This window comes from Melozone crissalis, unplaced genomic scaffold, assembly GCF_028551555.1.
Source record: "Melozone crissalis strain CALT ecotype California unplaced genomic scaffold, PUWL_Pcris_2 ptg000020l_1, whole genome shotgun sequence".
NCBI classification, from domain to species: domain Eukaryota; kingdom Metazoa; phylum Chordata; class Aves; order Passeriformes; family Passerellidae; genus Melozone; species Melozone crissalis.
In genome coordinates this window covers 1,049,126-1,074,078 of record NW_026535798.1, presented here as the reverse complement: position 1 = coordinate 1,074,078, position 24,953 = coordinate 1,049,126, and the positions used below count along the sequence as shown (strand labels likewise).

Sequence of the window (24,953 nt, the reverse complement as noted above, 5' to 3'; positions counted from 1 at the left end):
ATTCCCAGGAATGAAGATGTGTTAAAAAACAAACCCAGGAACACACTCATTTATCCCAAATCCACTCACACATACCCAGGAATTAACACATTTGTCCCCAGTCCATTCAAAACCAACCAGGAATGAACACGTTTCTCCCCAAACCCAAACCCTCCCAGAAATGAACAGATTTATCCCCAAATGGAATCAAACACTGCCAGGAATGAATAGATTTGTTCCAAATCCATTCAAACACTCCCAGAAATGAACATGTTTATCCTCAATCCATTCAAACACTCCCAGGAATGACCACATGAATCCAAAACCCAATCCAACATTCCCAGGAATGAACAGATTTATCCCAAATCCATTCAGACATTCCCAGGAACGACCACATTAATCCAAATTAAATCAAACACTCCCAGGAATGACCACATGAATCCCAAACTCAAACATTTCCAGAAATGAATGTGTTGGCTCCCAATCCATCCAAACATTCCCAGATTTATCCCTAAACTTTCCTAGGAATGACCATATGAATCCCAAATCCATTCAAATATTCCCAGGAATGAACAGATTTATCCCAAACCCAATCAAACATTCCCAGGAATGACCACATGAATCCCAAACCAAATCCAACATTCCCAAACCAAATCCAACATTCCCAGGAACAACCACGTTAATCCCAAATCCATTCAAACACTACCAGGAATGACCACATGAATCCCAAACCCAAACATGTCCAGAAATGAATGTGTTTGCTCCAAATCCATTCAAACTTTCTCAGATTTATCCCCAAATCCAAACATTCCTAGGAATGATCACATGAATCCCAAACCTACTCAAATATTTCCAGAAATGAACATGTTTCATTCAAACATTCCCAGGAACGATCACATGAATCCCAAACCCAAACATTTCCAGAAATGAATGTGCTTGCTCCAAATCCATCCAAACTTTCCTAGATTTACCCCCAAACCTTCCCAGTAATGACCACAACGATCCCAAAACTGCTGAGCGACGCCAACCAACCCAACCCTGCTGGGGTCAGTGCAGACCCTTCCCATTCCCAAGAATTTTGGGGCCCAAATCCACTCCTTTTACTCCCCTCCCTTTTACTCCCCCACCATTAAATTCCCTGTCAAACACGAGGCGGGTCCAGAAAAACCTGAATTTTCCAAGTGTGATCCCAACAAACTGAAGCTGCAGCAGAAATTCTGGAAGGACTCTCCCAGAACTGGCAGAGGGCACCTGAACCAAGGCAGGAACTCTGCCCAAGGAGGTGACAATGACATTTATTGTCACTCCAAGTGCCACAATTATCCCTCGTGGAAAATGACAGCACTGCCTGGCACGGGTCAAGCACACAGAGGGAAATGCAGGGTGAAAATTTGGGAAAAGCAGGAGGAGAAGGGAAGGGAAGAACAAAGATCCCTCAAAGATCCTCTCACTGCAGAACCCCCCCAGGAGCACCAGGGCCCTGCTCTTTCTGTCAAATAAACCTGATTCAGTGAATTTTGGGGACAAATAAAACCAGGAAATGAGGGGTTTTATTCTCTACTCCACACGAGGATGTTTGAACAGCAATTCCCACCCTGGATCTCTCCCTCACCACATCTCCATCCTCAGTGTCAGCAGCTCCAGAGCTGGAATTATGGAGCTGATTCTCTGTTTATAAACTGAATAATCTCCCCAGCCACAGGATATTCTATCCCCAAATCAGAGCACAAGGGTTTTCGTTCAGGGATGTTCATCCAATGTCCCCCCAAGCCTGTTTTGCTGAGAAAAAGGAACAAATTCTGTCCAAAAATCAAGTTCTGGGTGTGGAACTGCCCAGGCCTGTGACAGACACCACATCCCCCAACCCTGGAAATGCCATTTTTAAAGCCAAAAACAAATTATGGAGTTGGTTCAAACAGTGCAGGATGGTGCAAGACAGAGAGAAGAATTTCAGCCATCACCCAAAGCCAGACACTCAAACTGTACAGAAAGACACCCAAACTACAGATACAAACATCCAGACATCTAAATTGTACAGAAATAAACACTCACACGCTCAAACTGAACAGGAATAGACACCTAGACATCTGAATTGTACAGAAATAAACTCCCAGACACCCAAATTTAACAGGAACAGACACTCAAACACCCAAATTTAACAGGGGAAAAAACATCCAGACACTCACATTGAACAGGAACAGACACCCAACCATCCAAATCTCACAGAAACAGACACCCAAATACCTAAATTGTACAAAAATAAACACTCAGACACCCACCCACACTGAACAGGAACAGACACCCAGATGGAACAGGAACAAACAGCCAGATACACACAATTGCACAGAAACAGCCATGCAGACACTAAAATTGTACAGAAACAGATCCCAGACACTCAAATTGTACAGAAATAAACACCTAGACTTGCAAATTGTATAGAAATAAACACCCAGGCACTCAAATTGTACAAAAATAAACACCCAGACACCCACAAAGTACAGGAACAGATACCCTGACACTCAAATTGGACAGAAACAAACATTCAGACACCTAAATTGTAAAGAAACGGACACCCAGAAACTGATATTTTAGAGTCAAACACCCATACTTAAGAGGAACACACCCACAGATACCCCAAAACCAACCAGACTCCCCAAATTCCACAGGAACAACCCCCCAACACCCAAATTACAAAGAGACTACCCCCAAACCCCAAATTTCAAAGAAACAAACCCCCCAAATCCAAATTTCACAGAAGCAAAAGGGTTCCCTCATTTCTCCCCCTCACATCTGATGTTCTCCCAACATTTCCCACCTGGAATTCAAACACATTTTGTCCATTTTGTGACCCCTCCTGCTCCACAATAAATCAGGAGTGAAGGTCAGGAGGGGTCTGTGAGACATTTTTCACATTTTTCCCATTGCCTGCACATTGTTTTTTTGATCCATTAATATCCCAAGAGCCACAGAGAACAGATCACACTGGAATTATTGGAACTGAAAGATTCCTGCCATGCTTTGCATGGATGGGGCTTGATTTGATCAACATCAATAATCCTTTTTAACCAAAAATCTCCTTTTTACTCTGTTACCACCCAGTCCTGCTGCCCTGAGCACAAACCACAAGTTTATCCTCATTTCAAACTCTCAGCACCAGCCTCAACCACACCAACTTGTCCAAATTCACCTGAAATTCCAAGAAATTAAAAGGAAAAACCAGCACAGGACCAGTCTAACACTTCCCACCTCCCAGGAAAAACTCCAATATTTTTTTCCTCAGCAGCACCTCCAGCTGATTTGCTTACAAATAAAAAAAACCAAACAGGAAGGGAGGGATGGCAGCTGGAAAAGGGAGGACTCAGAGGAATTGCTTCCTTTCCCCAGGTATTTCTCTGAGCTTAAATAAATATTTGAAAATAAAGGCACTGAATCCAAACTGGTTCTCCCCCTTCTCCATGACCCCCAATTTTCTCCCAACTCTCCAGACCCTCTGCAAAACCTGTTTTTTTCCCCCCCAGCTCCATCTTTTTCATGGATTAGCTCCTGTCACACCACATTTTCACTGGAATTCCACCCAGTTTGGCACCTGAACTTCTAAAAAGAACATTTTTGCTTTCTCCCTCTGCATTCTCCCCTCCCTCAACTGCATTTTCCTGGTTTTTTTCAGGTTCAGCCTCACTCCCCTGCTCCAACAAGGCCCAGATTTTAACAGAGCCAACAAAAGTAGAAAAGGAGATTTAAAAAAAGCAGAAAAGGAGATAAAAAGAAGAGTGAGGTTATCACCAGCTGGGGGAAACAGAGGGAAAACTCTGGGGAAAATTCCTGCAGGAAGGTCCTGTCAGGGCAATAAAGCAAATTGCTCAATATATCTACAGAGGACACTGAGAGCATTGAAACCCCACAGGGACTGGGCAGAACTCCCATTTCCACCCCAAAATGTGATCCTGAGTCACCACAGAGAGCAGAATATCCCAAACCTGCTGAGAATGGGGCAACAAATGTAAAACTGAGGCCCAGCAGGAGGGAGCCTGGAGAGGGTCGGATCATGAGGGAAAAAATGAGGGGGTAAAAAGAGAATTCAGGTTTAAGTTGTGAATTTGGCCGTGTCCTGTCTGTGCTGGCCACCAAGGACTTGATTTTCCCTCAGGGCAGGGCAGAGAGAGCACTGAAGAGCCCAAATCTCTCTCTACAAAGAGAATTCAAGTTTAAATCTGGAATTTGCTGGGTCCTTTCTGTGCCAAGGCCACCAAGGACTGATTTTCCCTCAGAGCAGGGCAGCACAGCCCAAATCTCTCTTTGCAAACAGAATCCATGTTTAAATTGTCAATTTGGCCGGGTCTTGTCTGTGCTGGCCACCAAGGATTTGATTTTCCCTCTGGGAAGGGAAGGGAGAGCCCAGCACAGCCCAAATCTCTCTTTGCAAAGAGAATCCAGGTTTAAATCTGGAATTTGCTGGGTCCTGTCCACCAAGGGCTGATTTTTCCCTCAGGACAAGGCAGAGAGAGCCCACCACAGCCCAAATCCATCTCTACAAAGAGACCCCAGGTTTAAATTGTGAATTTGGCCATGTCCTGTCTGTGCTGGCCACCAAGGACTTCATTTTCTCTCAGGGCAGGGAGAACCCAGCACAGCCCAAATCAATCTCTACAAACAGAATCCAGGTTTAAATTGTGAATTTGCTGGGTCCTCTCCACCTGGGGCTGATTTTTCCCTCAGGACAAGGCAGGGAGAACCAAACACAGCCCAAATCCATCTCTACAAAGAGACTCCACGTTTAAATGTGGAACTTGGCCATGCCCTGTCTGTGCTACCACCAAGGGCTGATTTTTTTCCCTCAGGACAAGGCAGGGGGAGCCCAGCACAGCCCAAATCTCCCCTGCCCTGCCCAGTGAAGACCCCAAACCTGTCCCCAAGCTGGCTGAAGGTGCCACGGGGCAGGCGCCACCACCTCGGTGTCCCCTCAGAGGGCACCCAGGGCACTGCTGACCCACTTACAAACACACACAGGTTTCTGAGCAGACCACTGGCTGCTCTTTTGGCAGGTGATGCTTTTGTGGCCCTTGAGCTCGAAGGCGGGCTGGCACTGGAAGTGCAGGGTGTCGCCGTGGCGGAAGCGGGAGCCCTCGCGGCGGCCGAAGGCGGGGACGCCGGGGTCCCCACAGCTGCCCTGGTCAATCTCTGCAACGAAAAACAACACGGGGTTGGGTGAGGGAAGGGGCTGGGAGAGAGAAAACAGAGAATTTGGGTGTGGGGAAGGGGTTGGAAGACAGAAAACAGGAATTTGGGTGTGGGGAAGAGGGTGGAAGAGAAAGAACACAGGGTCAGGGTGTTGGAAGAGGGAACAGAGAATCTGGGTGCGGGAAAGGGGCTGGAAGAGAGAAAACAGGATTTGAGTGTGGGAAGGGGTTGGAAGAAAGAATTTGGGTGTGAGGAAAGGGCTGGAAGAGAGAGAACACAAAATTTGGGTGTGGAGAAGAGGCTGGAAGAGAGAACATAGGATTGGGGTGTGGGAAGGGGCTGGAAGAGAGAAAACACAGGGTTTGGGTGTGGGGAAGGAGTTGGAAGAGAGAAAACAGAATCTGGGTGTGGGAAGGGGCTGGAAGAGAGAATTTGGGTGTGGGGAAGGGGCTGAGGCCCAGCTGGTGAAGCCCCCACAGGTTGTGGCATCCCAACCCCGATTCTCTCCTAAACCCCATTCCCATTCACACAGAGTTAATCCCTCTCTGATTTGGACTCCAAATAAACCCCAGGCACAATTTCCTGTTACCTCCTGCTCCCCTCAATCCCATTTCCAAAAGGCTCCCTGCCCTGGATCATTATTAGCTCCAAAAACTTCATTCCTTCATTCCTCCTTAGTGTTCCCACATTATTTATCTGCTCCACTCTCCTTTCCACTCCCAATCCTTTGTATTTATCCCCAAAAACTTCATTCTTTCTGAGTATTTCCACATTATTTATCTGCTGCTCAATCCTCTCCCAGTCCTCTTGGTTTTTAGCTCCAAAAACTTCATTCCTTCATTCCTCTTTAGTGTCCCCACATTATTTACCTGCTCCACTCTCCTTTCCACTCCCAATCCTTTGGATATATCCCCAAAAATTTCATTCCTCCTGAGTGTTCCCACATTGTTTATCTGCCCCACACTCCTTTGCCAATCCTCTGGTTTTTAGCCCCAAAAACTTCATTCTTTCATTCTTCCTTAGTGTTCCCACATTATTTATCTGCTCCACACTCCTCTGGTTTTTATCCCCATCATCTCTGATCAGTCTCGCTGTCTTTTTCCTCCCCGTTTCCAATTTCTTGCACCAAATTGGAAATTTCTTTTCTGACACTTCCTTTACAGAGGCAAACCACGGGAGCTGAGATTTGCATGACTCCCTCTAATATCCCAATTTGGCTGGAATAACAACAAGCACCCTCATTATTATTCTGGCTCCAGGCAACTCCACATCCAGGTGTATTTTGAGCAGAAGTCACGGAGCTTCTGCTGCATCTCGAGCTGAAAACTCACTGCTAGCTAATGAAGCATCCCCAAAATAATTTAACATAAATTAATATTAAAAGTTTTCATGAAACAGGCTGAGGTTTTTTTGCCTCTCAGTGAAAGCACATTGCCAGGATTTACAGATCTTCCTGCACACTTTCCAAATCCGACTGTTTAGGAGCTGCACTTGCACATTAGGGATGGAAAATGAAAATTTTGGGTGTTAAAGCTGCACTGAACTGTTCATTCCTCCCCTCAAAAAACGCACAAGGCCAACAGTGCTTAGCATGAAATGAAAATTCAGCTGGAAAACTCAAGGAATAGCAACGAGCTGGGATGGGAGGGAGTGGATGTGGAACATTTATCAGCGTGTCTGATGGGGACCTGGGGGCTGGGGATGCTCCCTGCTGCCACTCAGAACACCCTTGGCTGTCATCCCTTCCCTTCCACACCCTGGAACCTGGAAATGCAGTGAGCAAGTGCCAGGGATGGCAGCCCTAAAACTCCACAAGTGGAAATAAAAATTCCCATTTTGGCAGCCCCAAAATTCCACACATGGACACAAAAAATTCCCATCCTGGCAGCCCTGAAACTCCTCCACAAACGGACACAAAAAGTTCCTGCCTGACCCCATCCTGGCAGTCCCAAAATTCCACACATGAACACAAAAAATTCCCATCCTGGCAGCCCCGAAATGCCTGCACAAATGGATATTAAAAATTGCCATCTTGGCAGCCCCAAAACTTCTACACATCGACATAAAAAATTCCCATTGTGGCAGCCCTGAAATGCCCGCACAAATGGATATTAAAAATTCCCATCTTGGCAGCCCCAAAACTTCTACACACGGACACAAAAAATTCCCATTATGGCAGCACCAAAGCTCCAAAAATGGACATAAAAAGTTCCCATGATGGCAGCCCCGAATGGACGTAAAACTTCCCATCCTGGCAGCCCCAAAACTTCTATACATGGACACAAAAAATTCCTAATTTTGGCAGTCCCAAAACTCCACACACCAACACAAAAAATTTATGCCTGACCCCATCCTGGCAGCCCCAAAATTCCACACATGGACACAAAAAATTCCCATCGTGGCAGCCTCAAAACTCCACAAATGGACACAAAAAATTCCTGCCTGAGCCATGGCAGCCCCATCCTCCTGAAGGCCACGGAAGCTTCCCAGAAGGGTCAGAGATGCCAAAACCCCAGAGCCAACCCCAAATGTTTCCCTCAGCTTGGGCTGGTGGCCCTGCAGGGATGGGAATCACAGGAATTCTGCACCAAGCAGCTCCAGCTTGGGGAAAAGCAGAATTTCCAGAGCTGGAATTCCAAAGGGAACTGGGAATGTGCAGCATCAGTAAAATCAGGATGTGCTGAGGGCATCAGGAGCTCAGAAAAAATGCAGCCAAGTGAGGTAAAATCAGCATTTTGACCCTTGGATGAGAGAGAATCAAGACATCACTGCAGGGTCTCCTCCCTCCTCACCCTTTCCTGTCACTCTGCACGACCCCAACTCAAATAAGTGGGTTAAAAATGGGAGGAAAATGAGGAATTAGAGCTCCCAATTCCCACCCTCTCCTTGTCAGCAGCAGGCAAACACAGCTGGAAGGTTTCATCACCTCACAGAGGTCAGGAAATTGAATTTATTCGGCAATTCCATTTTTTGACCTGAGAAAAATCCCCTGGTTCCTGCATTTCTTTGTGTGAGGGAGTAAAATCCATAAAATATTGAGCAGGGCAGAAGTTCCATTTAAAAAAAAAAAGGAGTGATTCAAAAATATCAAAACATGTTACTTCAATAAGATTGAAACATTCCTCCTGATGAATGTTTAAAGTAAAATCACTTCCACATTAGAATAATAAAAGTCAAAACTAAACAAGAACATCCAAACCAAGTGTTTTGACATTATTGAAAGGAAACAAGTTGACATGAATCTTTCACAGCTTTCTCCATCAAATATTATTCATACAAGGGGAAATTTTTTGTCAAAACTGCATTTTCTGAGGGAAAAATGTAGCAGCAGGAATTTTGCAGAGCTCTTTGTGATGTTTGGCTGAGGGTGGTGGGTGGGAAATTGGGTGAGGAATGAGAAAAAAAACTCCCTCACACCTCCCCAAATCCAGGATGCTCCTCCCTGGGAATTCCTGTTCTTGCCTGCATCATTTCTGAAGGAAAATGAGGATTTTTCTGGGGAAAATGAGGATTTTTCTGAGGGGAAAATAAGGATTTTTCTGAGGGGAAAATGAGGATTTTTTTCTGAAGGAAAATGAGGATTTTTCTGAGGGGAAATGAGGATTTTTTTTCTGAGGGAAAATGAAGATTGTTCTGAGGGAAAATGAAGATTTTTTCTGAGGGAAAATGAGGGGTTTTCTGAGGGAAAATGAGGATTTTTGGAGCTGCCAGCAAGTCAAACTCAGTTTTCTGGAAGGGGTAGCCACAGGGTGAAGGATTTTTGAGACTGTGGAAACCCCACAAATCTCATCCCCAGCCAGGAAACACCCAGGAAAATATTTTACCTCACACACAGGTTTTGTACTTAAATGAACTTGCTTAATTAATTAATGCTTATGGTGTCAGGTAGGAATTTAGGGAGGAGGGTGTTTCTGTTGCATTTTAGTTTCTGCCTCCAAGAATGAATGAAAATGATCCCATTTTTATCTCATTCCAGCCCAAAGGATTTTACCTCACACTCAGGATTTTGTACTTAAATGACCTTGGCTTAATTAATTAATTAAAGCTAATGGTGTCAGGTAAGAATATGGAGGAATCAAGACCAGGGTGTTTTTGTTGCATTTTAGTTTCTGCCTCCAAGAATGAATGAAAATTATCCCATTTTTATCTCATTCCAGCCTAAAGGATTTTACCTTACACACAGGATTTTGTACTTAAATGACCTTGGTTTAATTAATTAAAGCTTATGCTGTCAGGTAGGAATTTAGAGGAGGGTGTTTCTGTTGCCTTTTAGTTTTTGCCTCCAAGAATGAATGAAATTGGGTGATTTGTTGGGAAAACTCCTTGCCCTGGAGCTGGTGCCTTCAACATCCATCAGGATATTCCTGCAGAATTCCCAGCCCATTCAACCTTTATTTCTTCTACTGATGAACCTGAGTTTATGCCAAGCAACAGCATAAATGTAAATGAATTTTATAAATTGCTGTGGTAAGAACAGAAACATCACAAAAAACTCCACCAAAAACCAGAACAAAGCCAAATTGTAATTCACTGTCTCATTGTTTTAATAGAAAGCCAGAAGTTCAAATTAAAACCAGATTTATGGGCGCTCCCACACTAATTTAATTTGGATTTCTGCTGGAATTGGGAAGGAGCTGAGTCAGGTCTGAGCCCCCTGCTGCAGGCAGGGGATGATTAAAAGCTGTTTATTGTCAGGGGAGTGCTGAGCAAGGCTTTGGCTGTGGAGAGCTGGAATTCAGCCCCACGGTGCTAAAGAGGCTTAGGAGCTCTGCAGGGCTGGAGGTGGAGATTTCCTCCCCTGCCCTTTGTGCTTTTCATCAAACTTTTTCATCTTACCACAGGAATTGATACAATTGATTTACCTTTATGCTCTTGCTTGGAATAAACTCCAGTTCTTCAGCAGAAGGAATAAGGATTTTATTTTTCTTTTTTTCAAACTTTGCTGGGATGAGCTGCTGCTTCCTGCAGCTCTTTTGCCAATTATCCAGGTGGGAATCCAGCCCTGGATTTATCTTATTTTAGGTTCTGCATCTCCTGCCTCACTGTTTTGTTGGTGTTGGGGTCTCTGAGGAGGCCAAGGGGTTTCCATCCCTGTTGCTCTGCTCTCCCATTAAATTAAATTTAATTTAAATTAAATGAAATTTAATGGCTTGAGTTTGTCACAAAGCAGGAGCCACAGAAGGGCTTTGAGCTCTTTTTGCCAAGGTTCCTGGTGTTTAAGCCTGGCCTAAAGCTCAGGACAGGGTTTAATGCGATGCTGGTCCTAGCAAAGCCAGGCCCAGTGCTGCACCTGCTCTGCTGTTTTTGGGTGGCAGGGAGGGGCAGGAAGGGATTTTTCCTTTTAATTCACCCCCTCCTTGCTGAGTTTCCTCTTTAGATCCTTTTTTATCTCCTTCAGGGAATCCCAGACTGGTTTGGGTTGGAAGAGGCCTTAAAGCCCATCCTGTTCCACCCCACCATGGGGTCAGAACACGCCAACACCCATGACAGCAGCAAACACAAGCTTAGGCCAGACTTGAGCACTCACATTTTGCTGCATTCTGGGAAGATTTTTTTAAAAAATCCCAATATTAACTTTTATTAACCTTGATTTCACCTGAAACAGCCCAGTTTAAAGCAGCTGATACCAGAGACCTGCTGGAACCAGAGATTCCCCATTCCATCCCTTCCCACAGGCACAACCTGTTGCTGAAATTCCCATCTTTTTTCCCAATAAAACACCTGAAATGGCAATGGGACAGCCCTCACTCAGGTTGGATGGGAAAGGAAACTCTTAAGGAAAAAAATAAAAAGAAACAAACCTGCAGAGCTTTGATTTATTTAGAGGAGCTCCCTTTTCTCCCCAGTCCCTGCACCCATTTTGATTTATTTAGAGGAGCTCCCTTTTCTCCCCAATATCTGCACTGATTTTTGATTTATTTAGAGGAGCTCCCTTTTCTCCCCAATATCTGCACTGATTTTTGATTTATTTAGAGGAGCTCCCTTTTCTCCCCAGTCCCTGCACTGATTTTTGATTTATTTAGAGGAGCTCCCTTTTCTCCCCAGTCCCTGCACTGATTTTTGATTTATTTAGAGGAGCTCCCTTTTCTCCCCAGTCCCTGCACTGATTTTTGATTTATTTAGAGGAGCTCCCTTTTCTCCCCAGTCCCTGCACTGATTTTTGATTTATTTAGAGGAGCTCCCTTTTCTCCCCAGTCCCTGCACTGATTTTTGATTTATTTAGAGGAGCTCCCTTTTCTCCCCAGTCCCTGCACTGATTTTTGATTTATTTAGAGGAGCTCCCTTTTCTCCCCAGTCCCTGCACTCAGCTGGTCCCTGATATTTTGGGAAAAGGGGAATTGGGAGGGAGGAGCCTGGGTTACCTTCGTAGGTGGCTTTGAAGCCCAGCAGGTTGCTGACACTGTCGGTCTGGAACAGGAGCCACATCTGGTGCTGGGTGCTGACAATGAGGTCAGGGACTGTGGTGCCTGTCAGGCTGCAAAAATAAGTAAGAAAAATAAATTAAAATTATATCATATACAAAAATTAGTTAAAATAATAATTATTTAAAATATTATATGTTTATATTAATTATATATTGGTAAATTATACTGTTATTAAATTATATATTATAGTAATAAAATATTGTTAGCATTATAAAATTAATAGTAACAATATGATAATATAAAGACATAATAATATAATATATTAAACTATAATATTATTAAATTATATATTAATTGAAATAAAGTATAGCATAACATAATATTACATAATACAACATAATATAACATAATATAAAATATAATTATAATGATTAATTAATTAATAATTAATATAAATAACAACATATTACATAATTGATAATATGATAATATAATAAAGATATAATAAAAATACATAATATAATGTAAAATATTATATAATTATAAATAATATATAAATATTGTATGATTATAAAAATATAATAGAATACATAATAATAGAATAAAAACAGCCTCAAAGTGGCCTCAGATTCACCACCCTCAAATAAAGGACTCTGCAGGAGAAGGAAATGCCAAACTAATTAAGAATCACCCCAAAAACCTGGGAGATTTTGGAGCCTGGTGAAAATCCTTCCATGTTCAGTCTTGCCCCACCACCCTCAGTGCAATAATTACAATTCCCTGCTGTTGTTGGATCAGATCACCCAGCAGCCAAAGGAATCGTTTCCCTGCTCGCTGAGGCAAACATCAGCAAACAAATCAAATTCCCAGGAGCCAAAGTGAGCCCTGAGTGACTGAATCCCCTGAACTGCCCTCGCAGCAGTTTGCAGGGGCACAGAAAATGACTTTCCATCCGTTCCCTGCTCCATTGCTGCACTGAGAGAAGTTTCTAGGAAAGGAAAAAAAGCACCCAGAGTGTCGGAATCCAGAACACTCCTCTGGCTGCCCTGGGTCGTTCCAGACACTGGCAGGGGGCACAGAGACCTTGGCACGGAGTCACAAACACCTGAGCCTTTGATTTTAGCCCATGGAAACAATTACCAACTTTGTGAAGATTTAAAAGCCACAAGAGTTTGAGTAGAATGATAGTGAATTTATCACAGGGTGAATATGTAGAATTTTAAAGTTTTTAGAATGGGGGTTCAAGAGGCAAGATGGAGGAATCTGGGTGTGATCTGTCCTTCTCCTTCTTCTTCTTGGCCTCAATCTTCTACTGTGATATCGGCACTTTTAGATTGGTTTAAGGTAGAAGCTCACTGTCTAACATAGGTGATAGGTATTGGAAAGTAATTGTAAATAAAGTACACATAGTTCTTAGTATAAAAAGCTGACACCAATCCAAGGGCAGGGACTGCGCCACAACCTGACCTGCCAGACAGATAAGGAAAAATAAACAGCCTTGAGAAGGAGAACCAAGGAATCCTGACTTCTTCTTGGGTCTCAGGGTGGGGAAAAAGAGACTTTCCAACACCTTGGGGTCATCTCAACAGCAGAGACCTCATCACCAGCAGGAGCCCCAAATGGGCTGAAAACCCTGTGAGCCTTTGAGAATCCAAACGTGCTGAACACCCCTGAGAATCCAAACGTGCAGAACACCCCATGGCCCCTGAGAAGTGCCACTAATCCCAGCAGGATCAGGGCTCTGCCTTCCCCTCAGCATCCTCCCAGGAGGGCTGAGATTGAGGGAAATATCATTGGTATCTCCCCCTATTAACGAGGCTCATTCAGCCTCTGGGATTAATCACCTCAGCACAGCTACAGAGCTTTATCCCCCACACCCACAGGAGCATCTTTGGCACAGGCAGATGGAGCTCAGCTCCTGCCTCCCTTCCCAGGAGCAGCGTTTGCGTGGGTGGGATGATTATTCCAGGAGCAGGGCTCTTGTGTTGCCTGTGTTTAATGTTGTGATTATCCTGTTTCTGCTCAGGTATTATCTGCGAGAAATTCAGAAATTAACAGCAAGTGGAGAGGGGTGAGAGGGTTTTTTTTTTTTTTTATCTTTTCTGCAGGGTTTAAATAAATCCCAATCGATGTGTTCAGCTCTGGGTTGGGTCTGGCCCCAGCTACAATAGCAGCACTTGAAAGGCTCCTGGATAAAAGTAAACTCAGCAGAAGGGGACAGGGAATTGGTGGAGCAGAGGGATGTGAGGCTGATAAAGGGACAGGAGCCAGGCTGGGAATGTTCAGCCTGGAGAAGGAAAGGTTGAGCGGAGCCCTCACAGCTCCTGTCAGCACCAGGAACTGCAGTGCAGGACAAGGGGGAATGAACTCAAACTGGGAAAAGGGGAGAATTGGGTGGGATTTTGGGAAAAAATTGCTCCTGACAGAGGAGGGATGTGAAGCTGATAAAGGGACAGAAGCCAGGCTGGGGGAGTTGGGAATGTTCAGCCTGGAGAAGGAAAGGTTGAGTGGAGCCCTCACAGCAGCTTCAGGAACTGCAGTGCAGGACAAGGGGGAATGAACTCAAACTGGGAAAAGGGGAGAATTGGGTGAGATTTGGGGGAGAAATTGCTCCTGCCAGAGGAGGGATGTGATCCAGGTTGGGAGAGTTGGGAATGCTCAGCCTGGAGAAGGAAAGATCAGTGGAGCCCTCACAGCAGCTTCAGGAACTGCAGTGCCAGGACAAGGGGGAAGGGATTCAAAGTGGAAAAGGGGAGAATTGGGTGGGATTTGGGGGAGAAATTGCTCCTGCCAGAGGAGGGATGTGAGGCTCACAAAGGGACAGGATCCAGGCTGGGAATGTTCAGCCTGGAGAAGGGAAAGTTGAGTGGAGCCTCCTCAGCATCCTGGGAGCTGCAGGAGAACTGGAGAGGGACTCAGCACCAGGAACTGCAGGGCCAGGACAAATTCTAACTGGAAAAGGGGAGAATTGGGTAGGATTTGGGGAAGAAATTGCTCCTGCCAGAGGAGGGATGCGATCCAAGCTGGGAGAATTGGGAATGTTTAGCCTGGATTAGGGAATGTTGAGTGGAGCCCTCACAGCTCCTGCCAGGAGAGCTGGAGAGGGACTCAGTACCAGAACTGCAGTGCCAGGACAAGGGGGAATGGATTCAAAGTGGAAAATTGGAGAATTGGGTGGGATTTTGGTGTTACAGCGCCTGAGTGGGTCGCTGCTGGTGAGAGAGACGATGAATTTTGTTTCTTGATCAGAAGGCTGGATTTATTGATATATGATATAAAATACATTATGACTATACTAAATAGAATAAAGAGAGAAGTTTGCAGATGCTGCTAAGCTAAGAATAGAAAGAAAGAATCCAAAACAAAGTTGTGCCCAGGGACTCGGTCCCCTGGCTTGCTCTTGTGATTGGCCCTCAATTATAAACATACAAACATGAGCCAATCAAGGTGTCCCTGTTACATTCCACAGCAGCTGATAACAATTGTTTACATTCTTCTTCTGGGGCCCTCAGCTTCCCAGAAAATGCAGAAATCTGAAAGAAAGGATTTCTGTGAAAAAATGTCTGCGACAATTTTGGGGAGGAATTCCTGGCTGTGAGGGTGGGCAGGCCCTGGCATAGGGTGCCCAGAGAAGCTGTGGCTGCCCCTGGATCCCTGGCAGGGCCCAAGGCCAGGCTGGACAGGCTTGGAGCAGCCTGGGACAGTGGAAGGTGTCCCTGTCATGGCTGGATGAGCTTTAAGGTCCTTCTACCCCAAACCATCCCAGGATTCTGTGTCACCCCTCAGTGCAGGTGACATCAACTCCGCTCCCTGCCAGGTTCCAGCTCCTCTCCAGGACAGGGATCTCAGGGAAATGGGGCCTCCCTGGGCATCACAGACCTGTCCTGCCCATCCAGGCCCTGTCCCTGTCCCTCACAGGCCCCAGGGACAGGGACACCATGCCCAGGCTCTGAACCTAGAGTGGTTTTTGTTTTGTTTTTCCTGCAATCACAATCCCAGCCAAGCTCTGCCCCCCCCTCTGCTCTGATTTCCCTGACCTGCAGCAGGATTTTATTGATCTCAGGGTGCTGTTAAATGAAGAAGTGATCTTGTTTTAGTGCCTGTTTTGCATCCCAGAGATGTTCAGGAGTGTTATTGTTGATTCTCAGTTTATTTATTGAAGCAGCAGCCAGGCAGGAATGAGGAACACTCCAAGAGGAAAAAAAACACCAGGAAAAGGAGCTTCAAAGCTTTCTGCATCTTTTGCCACCCCACTTTGAACAAGCTGGGGTGGGGGATTGATTTGAGTCCTTGTTAATTCAGAAAATTAAATTCCTACAGCCTAAAAATCTGTTCTGCTCCCATTTTCATTTGGGAATGAGCCTGGAAAAAATCCTTCCCAGCTCAGTTTGGGGTGGAATTTGCTGCTCTGCATCTCCCCTCAAGTGCATTCCTTGATTGGGAAGGCAGCAGGGCTGAGCTCCTCAACAACCAAGGAAAAAAATTGGAATTATTGCCTTTGACAGGAGTTGCTGCATTTTGATTCTTCCAAAGAAACCTCACTTTGTATCCAGGTATTATTCCTGAATAATCCAGCTAAGAGTGGGCAGAAAACTCTGGGAAAAGTGATCCATGGATTTTCAAGCACATTAATTAGCACTGTGGTCCTCACAACGCTCTCCCATTTCATTACTTTTCAATTCATCCTCCCAGATTATTAAAAATAAAAATATATCCCAGGAAGGATTAGCAGCAGGAATTTACTGAAAACTTCCTGGGAAAAGATTCCAGGCACTGCACTTTGCTCAGTCTCACATATTCCAAATTTGCATCAGCACCACCTGGCCAGGTGCATTCCTGCAGGACAGAATTGGGGAATTGGTAGTCACATATAAAGCACAGAGGGGACAATTTTCTGTCCCCAAAGTAACAGAAAACCACTTAAAAAAACTCTAAAACCCTAAAAGTAAACCTTAAAGCCCTAAAACTGGATCCCTGCATCCCAAGCCCACAACCTCACCTGGCCAGGTGCATTCCCACAGGAGAAAATTGGGGAATTGGTATTCACACGTGAAGCACAGAAAAGAAAATTTTCTGTCCCCAAAGTGACAAAAAACCACTTAAAAAAGCCCTAAAACCACTGGATCCCTGTGTGCCAAGCCCTCAGCTGCACCTGGCCAGGTACATTCCCTCAGGAGAAAATTGGGGTATTGGAACTCACACATTTAGCACAGATGGGACAATTTTCTGCCCCCAAAGTGACAAAAAAACACTTAAAAAAAGCCCTAAACCCACTGGATCCTGGCATATCAAGCCCTCCAGCCTCACCTGGGCAGGTGCATTCTGCTACTCACGCATACAGCACAGAGGGAACAATTTAAGGAAATCCAATTTTCTGTCCCCAAAGTGACAACCAGCCCCAAACCCACCAGATCCCTGCATGCCAAGCCATGCAGGTACAGGTGCATTCCTGCAGGGGGGAATTGGAACTCACACATAAAGCTCAGAGGGGACAATTTTCTGTCCCCAAAGTGACAGAAAACCACTAAAAAAAAAAGCCCCAAAACCACTGGATCCCTGCAGCCCCACCTGGCCAGGTGCATTTTGGTACTCACACATAAAGCACAGATGGGACAATTTAAGGAAATCCAATTTTCTGTCCCAAAAGTGACAACCAGCCCCAAAACCCACTGGATCCCTGCATCCTAAACCCTCAGCCCCACCTGGCCAGGTGCATTCCTGCAGGAGAAAACTGGGGAATTGGAATTCACACATAAAGCTCAGAGGGGACAATTTTCTGTCCCCAAAGTGACAGAAAACCACCAAAAAAAATATCCCTAAACCCACTGGATTCTGGCATCCCAAGCCCTCAGCCCCACCTGGCCAGGTGCAATCCTGCAGGATGGTACTCACACATAAAGCACAGATAGGACAATTTAAGGAAATCCAACTTTCTGTCCCAAAAGTGACAACCAGCCCCAAACCCACTGGATCCCTGCATCCTAAACCCTCAGCCCCACCTGGCCAGGTGCATTCCTGCAGGAGAGAATTGGTACTGACACCTAGTGCACAGAGGGGACAATTCTCTGTCCCCAAAGTGACAGAAAACCACTGAAAAAAAGCCCTAAACCCACTGGATCCTGGCATATCAAGCCCTCCAGCCTCACCTGGGCAGGTGCATTCTGCTACTCACACATAAAGCACAGAGGGAACAATTTAAGGAAATCCAATTTTCTGTCCCCAAAGTGACAACCAGCCCCAAACCCACCAGATCCCTGCATGCCAAGCCATGCAGGTACAGGTGCATTCCTGCAGGGGGGAATTGGAACTCACACATAAAGCTCAGAGGGGACAATTTTCTGTCCCCAAAGTGACAGAAAACCACTAAAAAAAAAGCCCCAAAACCACTGGATCCCTGCAGCCCCAGGCCAGGTGCATTTTGGGACTCACACATAAAGCACAGATGGGACAATTTAAGGAAATCCAAATTTCTGTCCCCAAAGTGACAACCAGCCCCAAAACCCACTGGATCCCTGCATCCTAAACCCTCAGCCCCACCTGGCCAGGTGCATTCTGGTACTCTCACATAAAGCACAGATGGGACAATTTAAGGAAATCCAATTTTCTGTCCCAAAAGTGACAACCAGCCCCAAACCCACTGGATCCCTGCATCCTAAACCCTCAGCCCCACCTGGCCAGGTGCATTCCTGCAGGAGAAAACTGGGGAATTGGAATTCACACATAAAGCTCAGAGGGGACAATTTTCTGTCCCCAAAGTGACAGAAAACCACCAAAAAAAATATCCCTAGACCCACTGGATTCTGGCATCCCAAGCCCTCAGCCCCACCTGGCCAGGTGCAATCCTGCAGGATGGTACTCACACATAAAGCACGGATAGGACAATTTAAGGAAATCCAATTTTCTGTCCCAAAAGTGACAACCAGCCCCAAACCCACTGGATCCCTGCATCCTAAACCCTCAGCCCCACCTGGCCAGGTGCATTCCTGCAGGAGAGAATTGGTACTGACACCTAGTGCACAGAGGGGACAATTCTCTGTCCCCAAAGTGACAGAAAACCACTGAAAAAAAGCCCTAAACCCACTGGATCCTGGCATATCAAGCCCTCCAGCCTCACCTGGGCAGGTGCATTCTGCCACTCACACACAAAGCACAGAGGGAACAATTTAAGGAAATCCAATTTTCTGTCCCCAAAGTGACAACCAGCCCCAAAACCCACTGGATCCCTGCATCCTAAACCCTCAGCCCCACCTGGCCAGGTGCAATCCCACAAGAGGGAATTGAGGAATTGGTACTCACACATAGAGCACGGATTTCTGGTCTCCGACCTGGCCTCCATCCCCCACTGTCAGGGTGTCGTAGCCTCTCTCCAGCTCGAACTCCTCGAAGGTGAGTTTGATCACCTGCCAAAGACACAATTAACACAATTAATTCATCAATTAACACCAAGCCCTGCTCGTGGATCCCGCAGCAGCTCCCAAGAGCATCGAAATCTCCAAAACATCCCAAAAAGTTGGGTGGTTTTTCTTGGTTTTTTGTTAGGTTTTTTTGGGTTTTTTGGGGTTTTTTTGGTTTTTTTTTTCTCTGAAATCTGGAAATGTAATTAATTTAATTTAATTATTTAATGATTTATATTTATTGATGATTTATATTTATTGATGATTTTTGTTAAAGAGCCAGGGAGCCACCAACACCCCAAACCTGGATCTGCTGAAGTAACAGAACAGCAGCTCATGCAGTTCTAACCTGAAGCTTTACAAGCTTGTATTTATTTACCTATTTTCCTTTTTCTTTTTTTGAACATTGTATTTATTTATCCATTTTCCTGGTTTTTTTGTTATTGTGTTTTTTTGCGTATTTTTGGTTTTTTTTAATATTGTGTTTATTTACCCATTTTATTTATTTACCCATTTTCCTGGTTTGTTTTTTTAAATATTGTGTTTATTTACCCACTTTATTTATTTACCCATTTTCCTGGGTTTTTTTTTAATATTGTATTTATTTATCCATTTTCCTGGTTTGTTTTTTTTAATATTGTATTTATTTACCCATTTCCTGGTTTGTTTTTGTGTTGAATATTGTATTTATTTCCCCATTTCCTGTTTTTTTATTTTTTAAATATTGTATTTATTTACCTATTTTCCTGGGTTTTTTTGCTCTGAAAGTTGGAAATGCAATAATTTAATTAAATTATTTACTGATTTGTTAAAGAGCCAGAGAGCCACAGAACCCCCAAACCTGGAACCGCTAAAGTGACAGCAAAGCCAGGAAAATGGGAAAATGAGATGAAACTCCTGATTCCGAAGTGATTGGAAGTTCAGTCACATTTTGAGGAGAAAAATCCACAATAATTCACTCCAGCGGCTCTAACCTGAAGCTTTCCAAGCTCATTCCTCATTTCCCTGCCCTCAGGGTCCAGAATTTCCCTCTCCTTTTGGGATAAATCATCCCCTTCTCCCTCCATCAGCTTGGACGTGGCTTTTTTTGGGAATAACCCCAGGAGAAACCTCAACCAGCAACATCCATTGTGTCAAAAAAAAGGCCAGAAATAGCTTTTATGCAAATTCCCCAATTATCATATGCATTTCTCAGCTCCCCAGAGATTTCTTTTCCCCACTGTGGTTGGAATTAATTCCCAAAGCACCAGGGCCCAGCTAAAAAAACCCCAGAATATTCCCAAAAGAGGTTTTGATGTCCCCAATCTGCAGTGGAAAAAAATCCCAATTTGTCAGTGAGGAGGCCTCAGCCCTGTGGATGCAAAATTCCCAATTTTGAGGGGAAAATTGTAAATTTGGAGGGGATTTTGGGGCTCAGTGGGTCTCAGGCTCTTTTTTTAACAAATATAGAGCAGAAGACTTGCAAATAATTCCTAAATTCAGCTCCCTGCTTCTTCCAAAGCTCCATGGAGCAGGAGCTGATCAAAAAACCACTGAGACCATGAAAAGATTACAAAAAAAAAAATTACAAAATATTCTTTCCAAGTATTTTATGGGAATTATTGGAAGTAATTCATCCCAAATCCTTCCCTCAGCCAGGAAATGCTGGGATCATCCATGAGGGACAAGCAGGGAGAGCTGTGACCTTCCCAAAGGATTTGGTGCTTTCCTCCCAACCCTCCCTGCTCCAGGAGAGCTTTTCCCAACCTGGAAATTAAAGTTTCTACCATGAAACACCTAAAACCAAAAGAATCCCTTCAAAAAGTGACATTAATTGAATTAATTAAAGCTATTTATCATTTCAAAGGCAATGGGATCTCCTCTTCCAGCTGACAAATTTCCATATTTCTGGGGATGATGGAGCAGAACCTGCGGTTCCTTGGTGGGAAATCCTAAAATTAATGGATTTGACCAATTCCAATCTCCTTTAGGATTTAGGAAAGCAGGGAGAGCTGTGGCCTTCCCACAGGGGTTGCTGATTTTTTCTTCCCTGCTTCAGGAGAGGTTTTCCCTCCCTGTAAACGACACTGAAACACCTAAACCCAAGAAAAATCCCTCAAAACCTGACATTAATTGAATTAATTAAAGCTGTTTATCATTTCAAAGGCAAAGGCAATGGGATCTCCTCTCACAGCTCAAAAATTTCCAAATTTCAGTGCAGGATGGAGCAGAACCTGCAGTTCCTTGTGCTGTGGAATCTCTGATCCAAGCTGGGAAATCTTAAAATTAATGCATTTGACCAATTCCAATCTCCTTTAAGATTTAGGAAAGCAGGGAGAGCTGTGGACTTCCCAAAGGATTTGGTGCTTTTCTTCCTTGCTTTAGGTTTTCCCTCCCTGTAAACGACACTGAAACACCCAAACACCTCAAAAAATCCTTCAAAAATTGACATTAATTGAATTAATTAAAGCTATTTATCATTTCAAAGGCAAAGGGATCTCCTCTCACAGCTGACAAATTTCCGTATTTCTGTGGATGACAGAGCAGAACCTGCAGTTCCTTGTTGGGAAATCTGAAAATGGATGGATTTGACCAATTCCAATCTCATTTATGTACAGGTATGACAGCCCTGGCCTGGGAATGATCAATCCCTGTCCATTTTCCCCTGGCAATGGGAATTGTTTGGTGCCCTCACAGCTTTTTCCAGTCTCACCCCATTACAAGGAGAGCCAGGGCTCATATTTAAATTTAAACCAGTGCAAAAATGTCAATAAATTCACAATGCTGCATAAATAGCATGAGATAGACCCAAACCTCACTCCTCTGCCCTTGGGGGCTGAAATCCTGCTGGATAAAGGGGAAAAAATTGGGAAAAATCAGCATTCCTGGCACAGCCTCCCTGCCCCGATGAGCTGGGCACCTCCCCACACCAGATATCAAAGGGGCTTCGATTGCAAATAATTACACTCACTTTTAATTACAACCCTGAACTAAACGAGCCTTCAGCAGGGAGGGAAGGGCAGGGATTTCAGGACAGCTGGGAAAACACAGGGAAGAGTGTGTGGGGACAGAAACTGAGCCTGGGGGGCTGAAAAACCCCCGAATGTGAGAGCGAGGAGGGGCTGGAAAAGGTTTCCCTCTGGATCCCAAAGTGGAAAGGGCTTGGAGCAACCTGGGATAGTGGAGGGGTCTGGATGTGTTTAAAGTGTCTGGATGTGTTTGAAAGTGTCTGGATGAGTTTGGATGTGTCTGGAAGTATCTGCATGAGTTTGGAAGCGTCTGGATGAGTTTGGAAATGTCTGGGTGAGTCTGAACATGTCTGGAAGTATCTGGATGAGTTTGGAAGTGTCTGGATGTGTTTGGATGAGTCTGGATGTGTCAGGAATTGTCTGCATTTGTTTGGATGTATCTCGATGTGCATGGGTATGTTTGGAGGTGTCTGGATTTGTCTGGATGTTCCTGGATGTCCTTGGATGTGTCTGGAAGTATTTGGAAGCATCTGGATGTGTCTGGATCTGTTTGGAAGTGTCTGGATGTCTCTGGATGTTTTGGAAGTGTTTGGATGGGCCTGGAGGTGTCTGGAATTGTTTGGACGTGTCTGGAATTGTCTGGAAGCACAGCTACCTTTCAGGGGTTGTGGAGGGTGATGAGGTGACCCCTGAGTGTCCCTTTGTCCAGGCTGAGCTCCCTCAGTGGTTCCTCAAAGGGTTTGTGTTCCCCAGCTCAAGAATCCCAACATCCCTCCCAAACTGAGGGCCCAGAAGCACAAGCACCTCTCAGGAAGGTGATGAGGGCACCCCTAAGCCTCCTTTTGTCCAGGACAAACACCCCCAACTCCCTCCGGGGTTCCTCACAGGGTTTGTGCTCCCAGCCCCTCTGATCAGCTCAAGAGTCCCAAAATCCTCCCAAACTGAGAGTCCAGAAGCACAGGCACCTTTCAGGAGCTGCAGAGAGTGATGAGGGCACCCCTGAGCCTCCTTTTGTCCCTCAGTGGTTCCTCACAGGGTTTGTGTTCCCAGCCTCTCTGGATGAGCTCCCAATGTCCTTTGCAAGCTGAGGGCCCAGAAGCAAGGGAACCTTTCAGGGCTGTGGAGGGTGATGAGGTGACCCCTCTGAGGGTTTCTGAACCCCTCTGGATGAGCTCAAGAGTCCCAACATCCTTCCCAAACTGAGGGCCCAGAAGCACAGCCACCTTTCAGGAGCTTTGGAGGGTGATGAGGTCACCCCTGAGTCTCCTTCTGTCCAGGCCAGCTCCCTCAGTGGCTCCTCACTCAGGGGTTGTGGAGGGTGATGAGGTGACCCCCGAGTGTCCATCTGTCCAGGCCAAGCCCCCCAGTTCCCTCAGTGGCTCCTCACTCAGGGGTTGTGGAGGGTGATGAGGTGACCTCCAAGTGTCCATCTGTCCAGGCCAAGCCCCCCAGCTCCCTCAGTGCTTCCTCACTCAGGGGTTGTTCAGGGTGACGAGGTGACCGCCGAGTGTCCATCTGTCCAGGCCAAGCCCCCCAGTTCCCTCAGTGGTTCCTCACTCAGGGGTTGTTCAGGGTGACGAGGTGACCCTCGAGTGTCCATCTGTCCAGGCCAAGCCCCCCAGTTCCCTCAGTGGCTCCTCACTCAGGGGTTGTGGAGGGTGATGAGGTGACCCCCAAGTGTCCATCTGTCCAGGCCAAGCCCCCCAGCTCCCTCAGTGCTTCCTCACTCAGGGGTTGTTCAGGGTGACGAGGTGACCGCCGAGTGTCCATCTGTCCAGGCCAAGCCCCCCAGCTCCCTCAGTGCTTCCTCACTCAGGGGTTGTGCAGGGTGACGAGGTGACCCCCGAGTGTCCATCTGTCCAGGCCAAGCCCCCCAGCTCCCTCAGTGCTTCCTCACTCAGGGGTTGTGCAGGGTGACGGGGTGACCCCTGAGTGTCCGTCTGTCCAGCCAAGCCCCCCAGCTCACCTTGGCGGGGTTGAGGGCGGTGATGACCCACACGCAGTAGGCGTTGTTGTCGTACTGCACGGGGTAGTTGGGGGACGTGATGACGCCGCTGGGCCCGCGCAGGTACGTGTCACACATCCTGGCTGGGGACACAAACGGGGACACTCAGCGCTGCTGGGGGGGCAGGAGGAGGGATGAGCTTGGGATGGAGGTGGGAGGAGGTGGAAAAGGGAAGAGGGGGGAAAAAATGGAGAAGTTGGTGTTTTCACGGCCTACACTGCTCCTTTTTTACACCCGGGTGGTGAAAATGAGGGGTTTCTCTGTGAGGAGTGGGGCCATCAACCCTTGATCCCAAAAACCCCTGATCCCATCAAACCTTGACCCCATCAATCACTGATCTCATCAAACCCCGATCCCATCAATCACTGACCCCACCAAGCCCCAATCCTAATAGTCCCTGATCCCATCAAACCCTGATCCTATAAAACCTCTGATCCCATCAATGCCTGATGCCAACAATCTCTAATCCCATCAACCTCTGATCCCAACAAACCCTGATTTCACCCAAACCTGATCCCAACAATCCGTGATCCCAACAACCTCTGATCCCATAAAATCCTGATCCCATCAATCCCTGATCTCACCCAAACCTGATCCCATCAATGCCTGATGCCATCAAACCCTGATCCCATCAAACCCAGATCCCAACAACCCTGTCTCACCCAAATCTAATCCCAACAACCTCCGATCCCATCAACCTCTGATCCCATCAAACCTAATTCCCCAACAATCCATGATCCCAACAACCCCAAACCCATAAAACCCTGATGCCAGCAACTCCTGAACCAACCCAAACCTGATCCAAATAATTCCTGATCTGAACAAACCCTGATCCCAAAAACCCCTGATCCCAGCAAACCCTGATCTCACCCAAACCTGATCCCAACAACTCCTGATCATACCCAAATATGATCCCAACAAACCCCAATCCCATCAACCCATGATCCCAACAAACCCTGATCCCACCAAACCCCAATTCCATCAATCCTTGTTCCCACTTCCCCTCAGACCAACACCCAACTCTCTATGCTCACATTGATTTATTTCCTTTTTTCCCCTCACAAAAACCCTTCCCCATCCAGGC

At 45.8% G+C, this 24,953-nt stretch overlaps 1 protein-coding gene across 1 annotated transcript in view; it reads right to left on the bottom strand.

Annotated features, from left to right (window-relative positions):
- The window catches only part of LOC128937662 (CUB and sushi domain-containing protein 2-like), a 142,206-nt gene that overhangs the window by 98,476 nt on the left and 18,777 nt on the right, over window positions 1–24,953 (bottom strand). Inside the window, exons 6-9 of the mRNA XM_054277457.1 lie at window positions 23,831–23,952; window positions 18,819–18,922; window positions 11,520–11,632; window positions 4,975–5,157 (exon numbers count right to left, since the gene is read on the bottom strand). Coding sequence (XP_054133432.1) covers window positions 4,975–5,157; window positions 11,520–11,632; window positions 18,819–18,922; window positions 23,831–23,952 — 522 coding nt within the window. The remainder of the gene's footprint in view (window positions 1–4,974; window positions 5,158–11,519; window positions 11,633–18,818; window positions 18,923–23,830; window positions 23,953–24,953) is intronic.